This window comes from Lepisma saccharinum, chromosome 4 (assembly GCF_977018435.1).
Source record: "Lepisma saccharinum chromosome 4, izLepSacc3.1, whole genome shotgun sequence".
Classification (NCBI taxonomy): Eukaryota; Metazoa; Arthropoda; class Insecta; order Zygentoma; family Lepismatidae; genus Lepisma; species Lepisma saccharinum.
In genome coordinates, this window is record NC_139232.1 from 100,891,486 (window position 1) to 100,907,127 (window position 15,642).

Genomic DNA, 15,642 nt, shown 5'->3' on the forward strand with positions numbered 1-15,642 from the left:
TAGCTGAGATATTGTAAATACTTCCGATGCTTGAAAAACTTATACATACGTATATATTGTAGTGTGCGGCCATATTACATTCCTAAGATCTCAAGTAACGGATTTCTGCGAAAGATCCCAAGCCTTGTTTGGGAAGAGTTTCTGTCCAGACCGATGATAACGCACAATCGAGGATATTTTCAGGTGGATTGAAGCAAATAAAATGCATGGTTTCTTGTATTATAATAAAAACACTTAAAACTTCAGTCTACAGTCACGCCTCATATCCTAAATTATTTGCTTGAGCGTATAGCTTCCTGATATGAAGTAGACATTAACACAGGTATGTTCCAACTAATATTGACAATACCTAAAAAACAACTGGTGACTGAGAAATTTTTGCGATCAAATCTCAGCTTCCAGCTCAAAACAGGAACAGAAACAGCACATCAATGTCTTTACAGGTTGAATATAGAACTTTTACAGAGAAAAATTTCTTTCATGCGATGAATATTAGTGAAGTATCTGGGGTTTGGTTCTTGCTGACATCTTCGCCTTACACGCATATATCTGTACATCAAACGATGAATTAAGTGACTTCGAAAACTAAGTTTTAAATCATATTGGCCATTGTAAAATGAGATTTAATGTTAATTACTGGCGTTGCACATGAATTCTTACTTGAAGTTACGAATGCAAGAAGATAGTGCTGCCTTTCATATTTTGCTTCATCGGGTTCCTGAGCGTATGATATCTTGAAGATAACAACGCCAGGTTTGTTTCTGGAAATTATTTTCACCATGAAAGCACTATGTAAGATTTTTTTCTTTCCTTGGTCATTCAGATATTCTCATGATCCTTAGATTTTGATTTGATTTTGATTTGATTTAGTTTATTTTACTTCGCGTTTTGTGCCTCTTGGCTAATTTGCGAAGATGGGGATGAGTGATGAAATGATGAAATTGATGAATGGACATTCACAAACAACCAAGCCCGACCGGGATTCGAACCCGGGACCCTTGGCGTCGCAGCGCGATGTGCTAACCACTCGGCTACAGGGTCGGGCTCATGATCCTTAGAAAAGTCAGGTGTGGGCTACTTATAAAACACTTGTCTTGACGACTAAAGCGATTTTATTTGTTTTGTTATTTAGTGTGCTAATTAGGAAGTAAACTTGTGCTACAATTGAAGAACTAAATCACATTTCCATGATAGAAAGTACTGCGTGAAAAGATCTGCAGCTCATAAGAAAGTGTAAACAATATAGCAAGTCGTCCAGACTGCCTATGGGATTACTTCGCTGGCAAACAAAACAATTCAGTACATGAATACTATTGTGAAATGCATCAAGTTCCTAACGCTTGAGCCAATCTTCTCCAAAATACTTCTTGATTCTGAGCATCTGTGGGCCATTTTATGTACGTTCTCGTTTTTAAGAAATAACTTAAAGTTTTGGGAATTTTTGAGTCTGGTATTTCTTCCAGCAGGATTACAATGAGATCTTTCTTCCCTGTTTCAAGCATTTGATGTTGAGCAAACTGCATTTCAAACATACACCATTGGCTGTCGAGAAATGTCTGAGTCACAACGAGAAGAATTGTGGAACTGTTTTTCATTTTATCAACAATATTGCTTATAATTCCATCGCCCACTTGGAAGTCCCTTTCATGAAGGCATATTTTTAAATTGGACTTGGCTTCTAGGTTCGGTAACAGTTGGTCCATTATCCAGTTCCTATTTTTACCTGAATACGAAACAAATACATCGTAGATGTGAGGAACGTGGTAGATTTTAGAGTTCTGAGATGGTTTACGAATATACTTGAAGTTGTTCAAATTACGCCTTCTGGAGCGTCTCCAGTAAAGGAAGACTATCACTGCAATGATGACAACTACAGATACAGATACGGACGGTATAACAACTTCTAAGTAATTGAACGAATATGTTTCTGCTGCTTTGCACGACAAAGAAGCATTTGCTTCGAAGAAGGAGAGAAGGGCATCGTCCTTTTTGGATGTGCAAGTGTACGAGTTAGGATCCGACATCTGCTGGAAGTTTTTCAAAGGGTTCTCGGACATGTACTGGAACAGTTCCCGGATGTAACAATCACACTGGAATGGGTTGTAGGACATGTCGATATCATCAGCTCCATATAAATCGCTGAACATTGCGGGTGTTATAGTTTCGATATTGTTGCGTTCCAGGTAAACATTCGATAGATTTTCATTTTTGCGGAAAACCTGTTCGTCCCAACTTCGAATCTCATTGGAACCCATATCTAACACTTCCAAAGATGCAAGGGATTCGAACAAATTGGAATCTAGTCGTTTGATTTTATTCGAACACAAATAGAGACTTTTCAACGACGAAAGTCTGCTAAATGCAGATGACACTGTAGATAAATTGCACATTTGAAGATGCAGCTCTTGAAGATTGTTGAGACCAAGGAATATATTTTGATCCAAAAGCTTAAACAGCGGATTCAGACTAAGATCTAAGTACCTGAGTTGCGACAAATTTGAAAACGCGCCTTCTTCAACGTACTTCAGTTCTGAAGATTTCAGTTTTAGAATCTCAAGGCGCTCTAAGCCGCTAAAGATGAAAGCACTTATATTATTTATGGCAACGTAGGACAAATCTAGGTACTCCAGATTGGTTAAATTATGGAACGTTCCCGTTCCTATAGAAAAAGTTGTACTTTCGGCGTCTTTCTCGCAACGATTGTAGCAATTATAACTTAAATCTAAAACTTTCAAGGAAACTTGATTTCGCACTGCTTCCGGTACGGAAGTTAACCTATTTCCATATAATATCAGTTTTGTTAATCCTGGTACAGAGTCAAATGCACCTGTTTCTATAATCCAAATCCTACACTCTTCAAGGGTGAGGATCCTCAAATTCTTCATTTCTGGAAAGGAATCTTTCCCTAATCTTTCGAAAGCATTAAAACCCAATGACAATGAATATAAAGTATTGTTTACGTAACCCAAAGCGTTCGTAGGAATCGCCTGGAGACCACTAAACGTTATTGACAGATTAGTGAGAGTACCACCTTGAAGTCCTTGGGTCAAGTTGGATAGATAGTTTTCTATCATTGGGTTGACACTCACATCCAATTTCTTCAGACGTTTCTTGAAAAGTGATAGGGCATCTGAAACATAAGAAAGGACGACACTTTAATCGATTTTCAAAATATACATGGAAAATGACCTCTACACCAAAATCTACAAGCAAAAGAATGTAATATTGCACTTCTAGCGCATCTTATGCAAAGCCAAGAGAATTGCATTTTAATACACTCTGCAGCAGATATTAATTGAAGATAGTGCTGAGATGTATGATGATTGCAGAAATCTTAGAGTTATTTCATTCTATCGACACCAATCCTCAATGTCGCCATTAAAACAAAGAGAAATCCGTCCCTTAAAAAAATGTATATAAAGAAAGAAATTTCCGTTTATTGATTCTGATTGAGTATGCAGCTTCGATAAGAAATCTTTCAATCGAGATTCCATAATATACAATATAGTAATATTTAGATACAAATAATATACCCCATTTATATGCAGAAATGTAATACATCCTTTCCATATAAGGCAACAACGTTACCACTACTATTGGGAAGGCACTTTATTATTATTATTATTATTATTATTATTATTATTATTATTATTATTATTATTATTATATTTACTGCAGTGAATTATCTGTTGGTACGTAAATCTGATCAGACGACCAAAGAATTATTATATTGATTTATTTCAAACCTTGCTTAAAATGTGGTGAGGGACTCCTAAAAAAATTAGAGTATTTATTGAAATCTGTTATAAGCACAGATATTTTATTTCAAATCAACACCCAGGGCCTCCCCCATGGCGCAGTGGTAGCGTCATTGCCTTGTAATCAAGGGGTCCCGGGTTCGATACCCGGTGGAGGCACAAGTGGTCGGATCCCACTTTAAAATGTAGGTCCAGTCCCGATTAGCCTTACTGTGCATAAAGTGGACTTAAAACACCAACTCAATGACTCAATGACTCGAATCAACACCCAAATTTGTGTGTCTTCGCTACCGTATTCATCGGGGTTCGAAGAAATTGCATTGACTAACAATATCACATTCCTAACCCTTAACGGTAGTATTATACGAGTATCACAAATACAGTAATCCCTGAGTAATCAGGCAGATATCAGACCAGACGACTGCCGGATTAGTGGAGGTTCATTAAAAAAAAAAAAACGCATTTTAAAAGCAAAACCTTTGTTTATTGCACAAAATATTACAAAATATGTACGTATGTACATATATTAAAATGGAAATTAGTGTTACAGAAAACGGTGCATGTGGGGTTTGCGTGTGCAACAATGACAGGTACAGATCGCTATACTGAGCCTAGTGTTTACCTCATGCCAAGGTCTCTGACACCGACATGCAGTAGCTTGTTTTCCCTTTCACGCTCCCCACTCGCTCAACGCCGGACTACTGGAGGAGTCGGATTGGCGAAGTGCCGGATTATAGTACTGTAGTACTGTAGTACTACCATGTATGCAAAGGTAGCTAAGCGGGACTGGACCTGCAGTTTACAGTGGAATCCGAACCACTCCCCACCAGGTTTCAAACCCGGGATACCTTGATTACAAGGCGATGATGTTACCATTACGCCATCGGGAAGATCCTGAGAATCACAAATAGAAATTGAAGCAACGTGTTTGTATCTATTTGCATTTTAAAATATTCTGGTAAAGCTTACTAACACGTGCACTGTTAAAATAGTCCACAGTGTCCAAACTGGCCACTTGTGACTTTTAAATAAAAGCTATAGTAAATACGACAGTTGCGTCTGAAAAATTTATCAGGCACTCGCAAGTCGCTTCCATTTATCATCAAATGGGGTAATACACTGGAAGGTACAGAGTAAATGCAACATTAATATTTAGTTGAACCTCCTCTTGCCCTGTCATACTTCCAAACACGCCATTATGGCGTTCTGTACTACAGGAAGGCTGGTTGGTTTCTTGTGACAACTGTGGATCGCATACGACGCAAACACTTACCCTATTGTCACACTGCATCCGGTTTCGACCTAACTTCTACTCTACCGTTCTGCCGTGTTCACCTGACGAACGGTCTGGCGATGAAGTGGTCAGATTGGATCAGAAAAATCGTCAAGTTTGAAGTGCATAGCCCATAAAAGTTGGCCATGAAATGGTATTCTTTGAAGACTTTTTATTGAAAATATTATTGGAGAGCGTGAGCAGATTGTGCTAATGATATTCTGAAACAGAGGGATGTGTGAAGCCTGTTTACAAGGCTGCTGGGACAACTTTTGCTTTCTGCAACGGTTAGGATGGATGATAAATAGATGAGTTGATGAAGATTTGATTTGATTTGATTTAGCGTCGCTTTTCTGCCACTTTTGGCTAATCATCATGATGAGGATGAGTGATGATATGATGAAATTGATGAAGGGACACTCACAAAGGAACGAACACCGACGCCAAGTCCAGGATTCATCCTATGGAAATTTCGTTTGTATAGTATTCATATGTTTCCTAAAGAGTGAAAATGATTTGGTTCCATTCGGTTGTCGGTGAAACACGACCGGTGCACCAGAGTAGTTCGGTGTCAGTTACTGCCCTCACTTATCCACATGGTGTTTGTCCTACCGTTTTCTGCTGTTTGCACCAGCATGTCGCGTTAAGCCCCTATCACACGGAACTGGATTTCTAGTAGGAATGCCCTAGTTGGCGCTGAACTAACTTTCTAGGAAGCAATCATGGCCGCCTGGCTGACTGCTTGACTGGTTTGGAGGAATAGGACATGTTCTAATTGCTACTTGCTTTCCTCGACTGGATTCTGTGGAACAGCCAATCAGAGCAAAGTTTCGCCACGTGAAGATAATCTGTGAGTGTGCGAAGGAGCCCTTTTGTCTGTGGTTTCCGAATGTTACTCCAGCAATGTATAACGTATACAGCATGAAAGGCGCGTTGACTTACACCATCTATGTTGAGTGCACGTTGTTTACATTTGAAACAACCAAAATATTCTTCCATACGTGTACAGTAAACGTAGTAAAGTATGTATTTAAGCAGCGCCGTTGTTTTGTACCTAATAACGTTTTATACGAAACGTTATTCCTCTCGGTTGAATAGTTATCGGCTTTCAAAAATGTGAAGTGATGCATTGTTTACTTCTCACGCGCCCGCCATTAAAACTTCCCTCGTATGGGAACAAAAGTCTATCGACAAGTACGCTGATAAGTATCGTGTGAGGCGAAAACTAGCAAATTGGTAGCCAGTCCAGCGCCAACTAGGGCATACCTACTGGAAATACAGTTCCGTGTGATGCGGGCTTTAGATACTGTTGAGACGGAAATTTTACACTAGCGTACACGTCCGAAAACGGTAGAACAAACAACACAATGGAACAGCACAATGGAAGAGTGTGTAGTCGAGCTACTCTGTCGCACGGCCGTGTTTCACCGACCACTGATTCGAACAGAATCATTTTTATCGGCTGAATTTGTCAGAATATAGTATCGTGCTCTTTATACTTCAATTCTTGAGTTGTTTTAGCGACAATAATGAAACTAAAAGGTTTACTGACTTGGTATACGAAAGTAAACCACCAGTTGATTCAAATAAGTCAAGAACTATCACGATCGGAAGTCAGGAAACTGTGGCTTAAAACTAGACGGGAATGGCACAGCGCTAACTACACTTTCTGTCATTAAAAAAACGCACAAATAATAAAAATCTTCAAAAATTTCGTTAATCCACATCTTTCACCCTCTTCAGTAATATTTATAGTAAAGCGTTTTCGAAAGTAACATTTCGTGCTCCATTTCTGTACAATCTGCACATCATCAAATTCTACCACTAAACATCGCCAGAACGTCCATCAGTGGAACTCGCCCGTGTAAACCAGTGTAAAAGTTCAGCAGAAACTAGATCCAATGCAGTGCCGGAAGTGAGGGGGGATGCGGGGAATGGGACACCTCCCTCCGTCAACTAGCAAAATTTTCTGAGAGCATCTACCCAATCAACCCCAATGCTCGACCAAACATCTCAACAGCTAACATTTTCCACTTCAGGCGCTGATCCAATGTGACTACAATATTCAGGTCAGCCGTGTTATTGGGACTGCATTCATAATTGCAATGGTTGATGAACCATCTTTGAACACCAGCGTACACACGTATACTTCACTATGATAGAGTACAACACCAAGAAAGATACTTCATTCTGTAGAACATACCTGATTCAATATAGCTGATCTTGCACTTCCTCATGTAAAGTATCTCGCTGCCGTTTTTCAGCCACGAAAACGCCCGTTTGGTGATGCTTTTGAGGGGATTCTGATCCAGGCTGAGCACCCTCAGTGCGGGCAAAACAGGCTCCGTCGCTTTCGGTCCGAGTTCAGGAGAAGTCGTGAAGGTTATCTGGTTGCTGTCCAAATGAAGATGTTGAACTGTAGGTACCGGACGGAATAACATAGGGTCGATGCTGTCCATTTTGTTCATCACCAACCTCAGACACGTCACGTTCTTCAGTCCGATGAAGACCTGAGGTTGAAATTTCAGGTTCTGGTTGTTCAGTATGTGAACGTGGTTGATCGAGTGATTGTAGAGAACCTTCGATGGTATGTGCCTGATTGACGTTTCCACTATTTCTAGTTTTTCAAGGTTACGAGGGATGTCGGTCCAGAACACAACCTTGTCTTCGCCTCGACACAAGTAGGTTCTGTTCTGACTCTCCAGTGTGCAATGACTAGTGGTAAGTTTCGTAAAAGGGAGCCCAGTGTAGTTTGCGTTGTCTGTGGCAGATGCTTCGTTCACTGCACTCGGAATCGGACTTTGATGCCCACAAAAGTTCGTTAGAATGACAAATGCAACCACAACATACGAGATTCCAGCCGCTTGGTCCATCCTAGGCACTGTTCAAGTCTGATCTACCTTAACAATTTGCCAAGCAGTGACACAACTTATCATCCACGTATTGATATGTCTTATCTAATCAAGTGATGATATCAGCAAGACCGTTGTCGTTGGTGTTATCTGCTGACGGGATCATAAATGCGTAAAAAATCAAATGCTTTCATTTCGTTATCAAGAGCTTCTGTCTCTTAATTTTCTCAACTATCAAGGTTAATGAGAGAGTAATGCAAGACACACGTGACTGACAATTCAAGATTCACCACCGTCTCTTGGGGATACAAATACCATCAGGTATGAAGAACAAAACGGGATCGTATATTCCCTATTTACAGTTCTGGATTATTAGATGCTGTATCATATTATTATGAAGAGACAGATCTTATCTCGTATATAGCTCGTTAAAAAAAGAAACAAAATGGAGAAACGTTTACGGCTCGCAGAATACTTTTGATTCATAGTTCACGAATAAGGACGGACAAGTACACTTACAAATTCAGTCATTCTATCCACATTTGAATTTGATTGAAAGGGGCGAAAAAAGCATGACTTGATAAATCACAGGCAACATCCACCTCTTTACACTAACATAGATAGAGATCAGATATGCCCACTTTTACAGATCTTAAAAATCTATAAGTGCGACTTCCTTTGCACTGAAGTTCAGTACAAAGCGTGGATTTGATTTTGTAAATAAATAAATAAAAATATATTACACTTACCGTGGTTATGGTCAGCAAAGAAAAGATCTTCATTTCTTCTTCTGTCATATACCTTCCATTATTTGCTCATCCAACATCGAAATAGCAAGGTGGCACTTCCGTAAGTTTCAGAAAAACCAGCGACTCTTAGACCGTCAATGACTACGGACCACCTTTAAATATCGACATTTTTTGCAGTTGCGGACCTCAGAACTTGGCTCAGTATTTGGAGTCAAAAAATGTTTTTTTTCTTAAGTTGATCATCACCAGTATATTTTATTACAAAGAGATAATTATCGATTCGCGTTGGTTTATTGACGTCCTGCAAATGTGTGCTTTATAATAGATGACTTTTTATAAATACGTTAATATTATTAACAATATCTAATAAAGACAATAAAAAATATTGTCACGTTTTTACCTCTTGCAAGTTGCTGATTACCGTATTAAATTTGTAAGTCTGTTCATTTAATGATTAGGAATCTAGTTTCCTGTAACTTTCAGGACAATTATAAAAAAACATAAAATTTATTGAGAACGTATAAAAAGCCCATTGGGATCAGCAGACCACTGGTTAACCACTGGTCTAAACAGCATTTGAAAAAAGACAAGGCTCACGATACGAAGTGTACTGTAAAAAGTTGAGTATAACGTTCTAAGACAGTCAATTTTTGCTGCATGTAAAAAAATGACATTAACGGCTGCTACATAATTATCCGCAATTAATGTAATTTTAATAATTCAGTTTTTAAACGTTTTTTTCCTTCTTTGTGGTTCGATGCTGACATGTACGAACACCTGTGTATAAATATATCAAGTTAGTATTCAACCTAACATTAGCTCTACCAATATATTTCATACTGTTTGAATGAATTGATAATACAAAGCATATATTAGCACACGAAAATTTCCCACCTAACAATCTATCACATTCCCCCATATTATATACGCAGAACAAAACAAGAAGTTACCAACGCCATATTAACTTCTCATTCTAACCACATCAGCGAGATGTGACGACACGAATGCATTGGCGTTCACGAAGAAAGAAAAAACCCAGTTGCATCCAGTTTTTGTAAATGAACAAGCAGACTGTTACATTTTAACAGTAGGATATTGTAAATTTTAGGTAAGGTCCGACAGTATTGTTATTAATGTTTTTCTCTTCTGCGCCGCCAATGTGTAATTTCCAATACATATTTTGCATTAAAAAAATAATCTGAACTTTGGACTTCATGTACAGGTCTGATAAAATATGCAAGCTCGAATCAAACATCCGTGGAGCGACAGTCGTGACAATTGTTGATAATAATGAATGCAGGTACTTACATATTTGAATATATCTGTCTCCTATCTTCCTCTTCTTCCTCAACTGTTCGACAAGGTCCAAATGGAGGACGCCTCCAAGGACAACATACTCCCTAAGGTTCAGTTCATCTGGATCTGTCTTCATTTTCAGCAACTTCTTTGTGCTTTTCCCTCTCTCGTCTGTCAAGGAAGGAAAATATTTCAGTAAAAGTAATATTTACTTCATTATTAGCAGTTGTTTAAGTAACCGTTACTCTTTTCTGTCATTTTCCGCTGCCATCCTATTACCGTAAAAAATGACTGTGACACAGCCATTAGCCAATTTAATTAGTGTAATTTTAATGTACTTACGGTACACGCAATTTCAATTCATTCTATACCGCGTTTGTTACAACCTGTCCCGGTTCCCGCGCTAGCTGGTCGCTGGCTTTTCTCCGTGCTGGGGAAAGTCAAAGCCAGGTAGCCAATTAAAATACGCAACGTCGCAACAGCGTCTACGTAAGCTCCTCTCTTCTGGCTTCCATTCGCTCCTCGCTGCCCAGCAGACGATTTTTTCCTCGTTTCTCATTGGCACCGAAACTGTCGAGCGATCGCTAGCGCGGGAAACAGGACAGGTTCTAACAAACGCGGTATAATTATTTATCTCTATGCATGATGAAATATTCGAATTAAGACAATTCTCGTTTTTATAACAGGTAGAGGCCTCCTAGATGGTGCAGTGGTAGCGTCGTCGCCTTGGAATCAAGAGGTCCCGGGTCAGATACCCGGTGGAGGCACATAGTGGTTGGGATCCCACTTAAAACTGTAGGTCCAGTCCCGATTAGCCTTACTGTGCATAAAGTGGCCTTAAACACTAAATCAATCAATCAATTATGACAGAATGATGAAAATATTGTATTTTACACTAACTTCTAGCAGTGTAGTCAAGGAAACTCTTACTAACTTTATATTTCTCTGTCTCATTTTTATTATCATTTCTCACCATTATTATTATTATTATTTATTTATTGATTTGTTTTATTTTACTTTGCTTTTTCTGCTACTTTTTGCTAATTTGCGAAGATGGGGATGAGTGATGAAATTGATGAATGAACACTCGCAAACATCCATGCCCAGGCCGGGATTCGAACCCGGGACCCCTGGCGTCGTATTATTATTATTACGATGCTTATTCACATGCACTTTCTTTGTAACGCTGTGCAACTTATTCTGTGTTTGTATTATTGTCACTTTTTGATGCTTCTGTATTAGGCTTAATTTATATTTATCGCGGATATACTTTTAATGTAATTGTTACAAGCATTAATCGTGGCAACTTTACTACTCAAAGTTATGTAGAGATCTATTCGCTCAAATGCTATGACATAGAACATCATAGGACAACCCTCCATGGTATCTTGCATTTAGGAAAAATTCAGCTCAAAGTCTCAGAATTTATGGCAGTTGCACCATTGGCAAAGTACGTCTCTTCTATCCCCCTTTCCCCATCTAAACTCTGTCCCAGCTAACTGTGGAGCAAGGTAAATCAGAGAAGCGAGGTAAATCGAGTGGCCAGAGGGAAGCAGTACACGCTGCTGGTAACTGCAGTCGCTTTCCCCCACTCCACGTAGCCCCGTTCCCTCTCACGTGTTCATTGGTGAAGCCGTCTCACGTCACTACTTGCGCAGACACTTGTATCCGTTTGTCTGCTTCACAGTTAGCTGGGACAGAGTATATATTCGAGAGAAAGTTGCTATCATGTTCACCCTGGATTCCTCACGGGGTTGGGGCCTATATTTATAAGGAAGGGAGGTGGTGGTGACTACATCTAGGCAGTTTAACTGATACAATGGTGAAGGTGTGAGACCTTATTTTACAAGTGGATATGCGTTGTTATCTCAGATTCTACCACGAGTTTCCGTAAAAGTGATTTTTGTACAGTGATAGTTGTATAAATTGTGCAATGGAGAAAAAATAGGTAGTGATGCCCCTGTCATAATAATTTAATATAATGGAGGTGTATCTCGAAACAAGGTACTTTTTAGTGCATTAAATTACACCTCAATGAAATTCGCAGGTAATAATTACGCCTGGTTTAATATTTATTATAACAACAAATATGCGTTTTGTGGTGGAATGGTAGAAAATAACTATATGTACTGACGCACCCATTAGTTTATCTAATTAACTAATTCGGTATTATTTCGTAATAATTGATCTTTGTTACAGTAAAGAGACAAAAGAGTTGTACAGTCTAGGGATGGCCAAACGGATCCGGATCCAAAAAATCCGGATCCGTTCGGATCCGGATCCGGATCTGAAAGTTTCGGATCTGGATCCGGATCCGAAAGTTCCGGATCTGGATCCGGATCCGAAAGTTCCGGATCTGGATCCGGATCCGAAAGTTCCGGATCTGGATCCGGATCCGAAAGTTCCGGATCTGGATCCGGATCCGAGAGTTCCGGATCCGAAAATTTTGGATCCGGATCCGGGTCCGAAAGATTCGGATCTAGATCCGGATTCGAAAATCCGGATACGAATCCGAGAGTTTCGTATCTCAATCCCATTATAATATTACCACACCTTAAAGGGTATTATGATCTTCGATTACAAAGAAATTTTTCGTTAGTTCTACAAGAATTTTTTTCAAGTGTTGTTCCTACAATACTTTGCTACGCATCGGCTAACACACTCGTGCACACATGTCAGAGGTGATTTTGTAAATGCCATTGAAACGAATATGTATTCATTCGAATGTATTGGAAATGAAAACACACATAAATGTGAGACATTCCATTCCAGGATGAAACCTTTAACACATATAACAAGATAGAAATGTTATACAAAAATTATACAATTGTTCTACAGTTACAGTTCTACAAATTAAAATAAAACATTATAATATATGCAGTGTTAAATAATTACAAAGTGTAAGACTAACAAGGGAGGTTATCTAAGTGTCCCCCTCCGATTTCCATGAAACTTGGCAGTATAGTGGTGCCCAAAGGAAGAATTACGTGTTTTTTTTGTTTCAGCAAAAAAACGGTTTTAGGGGGCAAAACCCCCTCAAATGTCAAGATGAAGACAAATTGAAGTGAGGATCTGACTCCTGTGTCCCCCTCCGATTTCCATGATACTTGGCAGGTGTATAGTGGGGCCCAATGGAAGAAATACGTGTTTTTATGTTTCACCGAAAAAACGGTTTTAGGGGGCAAAACCCACTCAAATGTCAAGATGAGGACAAATTGAAGTGAGGATCGGACCCCTGTGTCCCCCTCCGATTTCCATGATACTTGGCAGGTGTGTGTATAAACGGGCCCAAATGAAGAAATGCGTGTTTTTTTTGTTTCGGCTAAAAACTGTTTTAGGGGGCAATCCTCCCCCTCAAATGTCAATATGAGGACAAATTTAAGTGGGCATTTGACTTATGTGTCCCCCTCCGATTTCCATGAAACTTGGCAGGTGTATAGTGGGGCCCAAAGGAAGAAATACGTGTTTTTTTTGTTTCAGCTAAAAAACTGTTTTACAGGGCGAAACCCACTCAATTGTCAAGATGAGGACAAATTGAAGTGGGGATCTGACCCCTGTGTCCCCCTCCGTTTTCCATGAAACTTGGAAGGTGTTTGTATAAACGGGCCCAAATGAAGAAATACGTGTTTTTTTTGTTTCGGCAAAAAGTTGTTCTAGGGGGCAACCTCCTCTCAAATGTCAATATGAGGACAAATTTAAGTGGGCATTTGACTTATGTGTCCCCCTCCGATTTCCATGAAACTTGGCAGGTGTATAGTGGGGCCCAAAGGAAGAAATACGTGTTTTTTTTTGTTTCAGCTAAAAAACTGTTTTACAGGGCGAAACCCACTCAATTGTCAAGATGAGGACAAATTGAAGTGGGGATCTGACCCCTGTGTTCCCCTCCGATTTCCATGAAACTTGCAGGGCCCAAATGAAGAAATACGTATTTTCTTGTTTCGGCAAAAAAATTGTTCTAGAGGGCAACCTCCTCTCAAATGTGTATAGAAGGGCCCAAAGGAAGAATTACGTGTTTTTTTGTTTCAGCTAAAAACTGTTTTAGGGGGCAAAATCCCCTTAAATGTCAAGATGAGGACAAATTGAAGTAAGGATCTGACCCCTGTGTCCCCCTCCGATTTTCATGAAACTTGGCAGGTGTATAGTGGGGCCCAAAGGAAGAAATACGTGTTTTTTTTGTTTCAGCTAAAAAACTGTTTTACAGGGCGAAACCCACTCAATTGTCAAGATGAGGACAAATTGAAGTGGGGATCTGACCCCTGTGTTCCCCTCCGATTTCCATGAAACGTGGCAGGTGTATAGTAGGGATGGCCAGATGCGGATCCTAGCGGATCCGAAATCCAGATCCAGAACTTTTTTATTTTAATTTGTAGAACTGTAACTGTAGAACAATTGTATAATTTTTGTATAACATTTCTATCTTGTTATATGTGTTAAAGGTTTCATCCTGGAATGGAATGTCTCACATTTATGTGTTTTCATTCCCCCCCCCCTCAAATGTCAAGATGAGGAGAAATTGAAGTGGGGATCTGACCCCGAAACCACGTAAATATGGCATAGGAAGAAACAAGGGGCATACGGCCTCTCTATACACCTATCAAATTTCATGAGAATCGGAGGGGGACGCAGGGGTCAAATGATCCTCACGTCAATTTGTCCTCATCGTGACATTTGAGGCGGGTTTTGCCCCCTAAAACAGTTTTTTAGCCGAAACAAAAAAAAAACACGTATTTCTTCCTTTGGGCCCCTCTATACACCTGCCAAGTTTCATGAAAATCGGAGGGGGACACAGGGGTCAGATCCTTACTTCAATTTGTCCTCATCTTGACATTTAAGGGGATTTTGCCCCCTAAAACAGTTTTTAGCTGAAACAAAAAAACACGTAATTCTTCCTTTGGGCCCTTCTATACACATTTGAGAGGAGGTTGCCCTCTAGAACAATTTTTTTGCCGAAACAAGAAAATACGTATTTCTTCATTTGGGCCCTGCAAGTTTCATGGAAATCGGAGGGGAACACAGGGGTCAGATCCCCACTGCAATTTGTCCTCATCTTGACATTTGAGAGGAGGTTGCCCCCTAGAACATTTTTTTTGCCGAAACAAGAAAACACGTATTTCTTCATTTGGGCCCTGCAAGTTTCATGGAAATCGGAGGGGAACACAGGGGTCAGATCCCCACTTCAATTTGTCCTCATCTTGACATTTGAGAGGTGGTTGCCCCCTAGAACAAATTTTTTGCCGAAACAAGAAAACACGTATTTCTTCATTTGGGCCCTGCAAGTTTCATGGAAATCGGAGGGGGAGACTTAGACCTCCCTTGTAAGTGTATTAATTAATTACAAATCGCGCACGCGCGCACACACACTATATATATATATGTGTGTATGTATATTATATATATATGTATATTAGCAGGTAACAATATGTTATAAGCACATTCTTACTTTCCAAAGAAGCGCATGTGGGATGGCAAAACGGATCCGGATCCGAAAATTCCGGATCAGGATCCAAAAGTACCGGATCCGGATCTGAAAGTACCGGATCCGGATCCGAAAGTTTTGGATCCGGATCCGAAAGTTCTGGATCCGGATCCAGATCCGGATCTGAAAATTCCGGATCCGCGGATCCGGATCAGGATCTGAAAATTCCGGATCTGCGGATCCGGATCTGAAAATTCCGGATCCACGGATCCGGATCCGAAAAATTTTAGGATCCGGA

The 15,642-nt window shown here is 39.8% G+C and overlaps 2 protein-coding genes across 2 annotated transcripts in view; both read right to left on the reverse strand.

Moving 5' to 3' along the window:
* Positions 1–15,642, reverse strand: part of LOC145987033 (dynein axonemal intermediate chain 7-like) — a 57,549-nt gene that overhangs the window by 40,492 nt on the left and 1,415 nt on the right. Inside the window, exon 3 of the mRNA XM_083121494.1 lies at positions 9,941–10,099. Coding sequence (XP_082977620.1) covers positions 9,941–10,099 — 159 coding nt within the window. The remainder of the gene's footprint in view (positions 1–9,940; positions 10,100–15,642) is intronic.
* Positions 421–7,904, reverse strand: LOC145986474 (toll-like receptor 4). The gene is made up of 2 exons (XM_083120521.1): positions 7,235–7,904; positions 421–3,130 (listed from the first exon to the last, which is right to left on the reverse strand). The coding sequence occupies exons 1-2, from the start codon at positions 7,902–7,904 to the stop codon at positions 1,326–1,328; spliced, it is 2,475 nt and encodes an 824-aa protein (XP_082976647.1). The 3' UTR covers positions 421–1,325.